This window comes from Colobus angolensis, unplaced genomic scaffold (genome assembly GCF_000951035.1).
Source record: "Colobus angolensis palliatus isolate OR3802 unplaced genomic scaffold, Cang.pa_1.0 Scaffold413, whole genome shotgun sequence".
Taxonomy (NCBI): Eukaryota; Metazoa; Chordata; class Mammalia; order Primates; family Cercopithecidae; genus Colobus; species Colobus angolensis.
In genome coordinates this window covers 1766508-1768647 of record NW_012117522.1, presented here as the reverse complement: position 1 = coordinate 1768647, position 2140 = coordinate 1766508, and the positions used below count along the sequence as shown (strand labels likewise).

Here is a 2140-nt window from a genome sequence, read left to right as displayed (position 1 = left end):
GTGCTTAAAACTTTTCTTTTTCTTTTTTTGAGACGGAGTCTTGCTCTGTCACCCAGGCTGGAGTGCAGTGGCACGATCTCGGCTCACTGCAACCTCCACCTCCCAGGTTCACGCCATTCTCCTGCCTCAGCCTTCCAAGTAGCTGGGACTACAGGCACCCGTCATCACGCCTGGCTAATTTCTTTGTATTTTTAGTAGAGACGGGGTTTCACCATGTTAGCCAGGATGGTCTCGATCTCCTGACCTCGTGATCTGCCCACCTTGGCCCCTCAAAGTGCTGGGATTACAGGCATGAGCCACCGCACCCGGCCAAAACTTCTCTTACAATAAGCTGCAAGAACTACAGCAGGAAAGTTACCAAGGTGTTGCCCTGACATATTCTGTTGCCCAGAACAGCTCTTCCAGAGGGATGAAGATTAAATTTGAACTATGGCTGTGGCCAGAAGGCAGGGAAATGTTATAAGGATGAATGAGCCACGCAAGGTCTCAGTGCAGTAGGCTACCATCCTGCTTACCTGGCTAGGTCCCACATACGTCAACTCAAACTTGTTCTTGTAAATAATCCTTCGGAGATAGCAGTCAAACAGTTCCACCCCACCACACAGTGTGCCCTAGAAGGGAAAGTGACGGCATAAAAGGTCACACACATAGTACACTGGCATGGGGAGAGTACCTAGAGACATCCTCAAAACCTAGGCTCTAGAGTCTAGAGAAGAGTTGGCAGTGAAAGACCTGGCAGTTTTGGGAATTACCAAAAGGAAAGAGGCTACAAGCATTGGACTCAAGGGCACAACATATTAATGGGATAAAAGGGAGACACTAGCCCTGCCTACACACAATTTTTTGTCCCTTTTCTGACCTCCAATAAAGTATGAATTTCTCTTTCCTGCCTTTAACACCAGAATTTTAGGTTAGGGTCAAAAGGAAAGAGGAGATTCTCTAGTGTTAGGGAAGAGTGCTTTAGGATAAGGCAGGATTTTTTTCTAGTTTGGTGAAGGTCACCAATCCAGAAAGGGATTACTAGTAACACACCACACAGAGCCGTGAGCCATCCCGCTTCCAGGCCAAGGCAGTGATGGTGTATAAATTGGCAATCTCCTTGGGCTCTGCCTCTTCCCAGATGCTTCTGTGAGGTCTCCAGTTGAACACCCGAAGCCTGAAATAAAGTATGTGGCTTTTAGAAGAGATTAAGGCTGAGCTAAAGAGTGCAAATGGGCTTATAAGCAAAGGAAATTAGTCTTGCTATATCAGAAAAGAAAGGAAATAAAAAGAACAGACAAGCTAGGCAGTCTAGCAGGAGAGGATATAAAGGTGCACAGGAAATAAGCTGGGAAAATCAAGGCAAAACTAAAATAGAATAAGTGTGAGGGGAGCAGAGAAAACAAAAAGACCAGGGCAGGTTGAGAAAAATAAGCTACTAGGAGCAAAAAAAATATGCAACAAGGAGATAAATGGTAGGAGTCAGTGAAGAAAGAAGAGAACACAAGGAGACATAAGATTGAAGGGGGTAGAAAGACAGGACTGACAAAGCTGGGGTTAAACACGTGCCAGAGAAATGACTAGACCTGGAACATGGCTGTTTATCTGCTGTTCCATCATTCATTCATTCATTTGCCAAACATCTGAGCATATCTTAGATATATAGCATGTAGATGCTAATCTAGGCACTGGAGATAAAAAGATGAATACTAAGCCCCCTTCTCAAGGACTCTGATTTAGCCATCTATGTGGCTACACAACAACAGTTTGCAAACAACAAACTGTAATATAATGTGAGAAACTCTTAAGCGGTCTCAAAGGGGGCAACGGAAACAGAAAATAGAGATGAATTTTGCTATGGAAGTGCAGGGAGAGGCATAGAGACAAAACAAGAGCCCAGGACATTTTGGAACTGCCAGCACACCAATGGATGGAGGGAGCAGGAAGAGAAAAACGCATGAATTACATACATACATTTGATTCTGCTCCAGTCTCCCACTCTGGCTCAGAATAATTTGGCTAAAGCAGAGAGTGTTCACAGAGAAAGCAGGCAGAAGATAAAACTGGAAAGGGGACTCACCTGTCATAACTTCCTAGCACAACAGACTGGCCCCCAGGACTTGCTACAGCTGTGGTGAACTCGTGCTCCTGAGGGTCACGG

The 2140-nt window shown here is 45.2% G+C and overlaps 1 protein-coding gene across 1 annotated transcript in view; it reads right to left on the bottom strand.

Moving 5' to 3' along the window:
- LOC105521955 (intraflagellar transport protein 172 homolog) overlaps positions 1-2140 on the bottom strand; it is a 65677-nt gene that overhangs the window by 51351 nt on the left and 12186 nt on the right. The window contains exons 4-6 of the mRNA XM_011956330.1: positions 2060-2139; positions 1033-1156; positions 516-611 (exon numbers count right to left, since the gene is read on the bottom strand). Coding sequence (XP_011811720.1) covers positions 516-611; positions 1033-1156; positions 2060-2139 — 300 coding nt within the window. The remainder of the gene's footprint in view (positions 1-515; positions 612-1032; positions 1157-2059; position 2140) is intronic.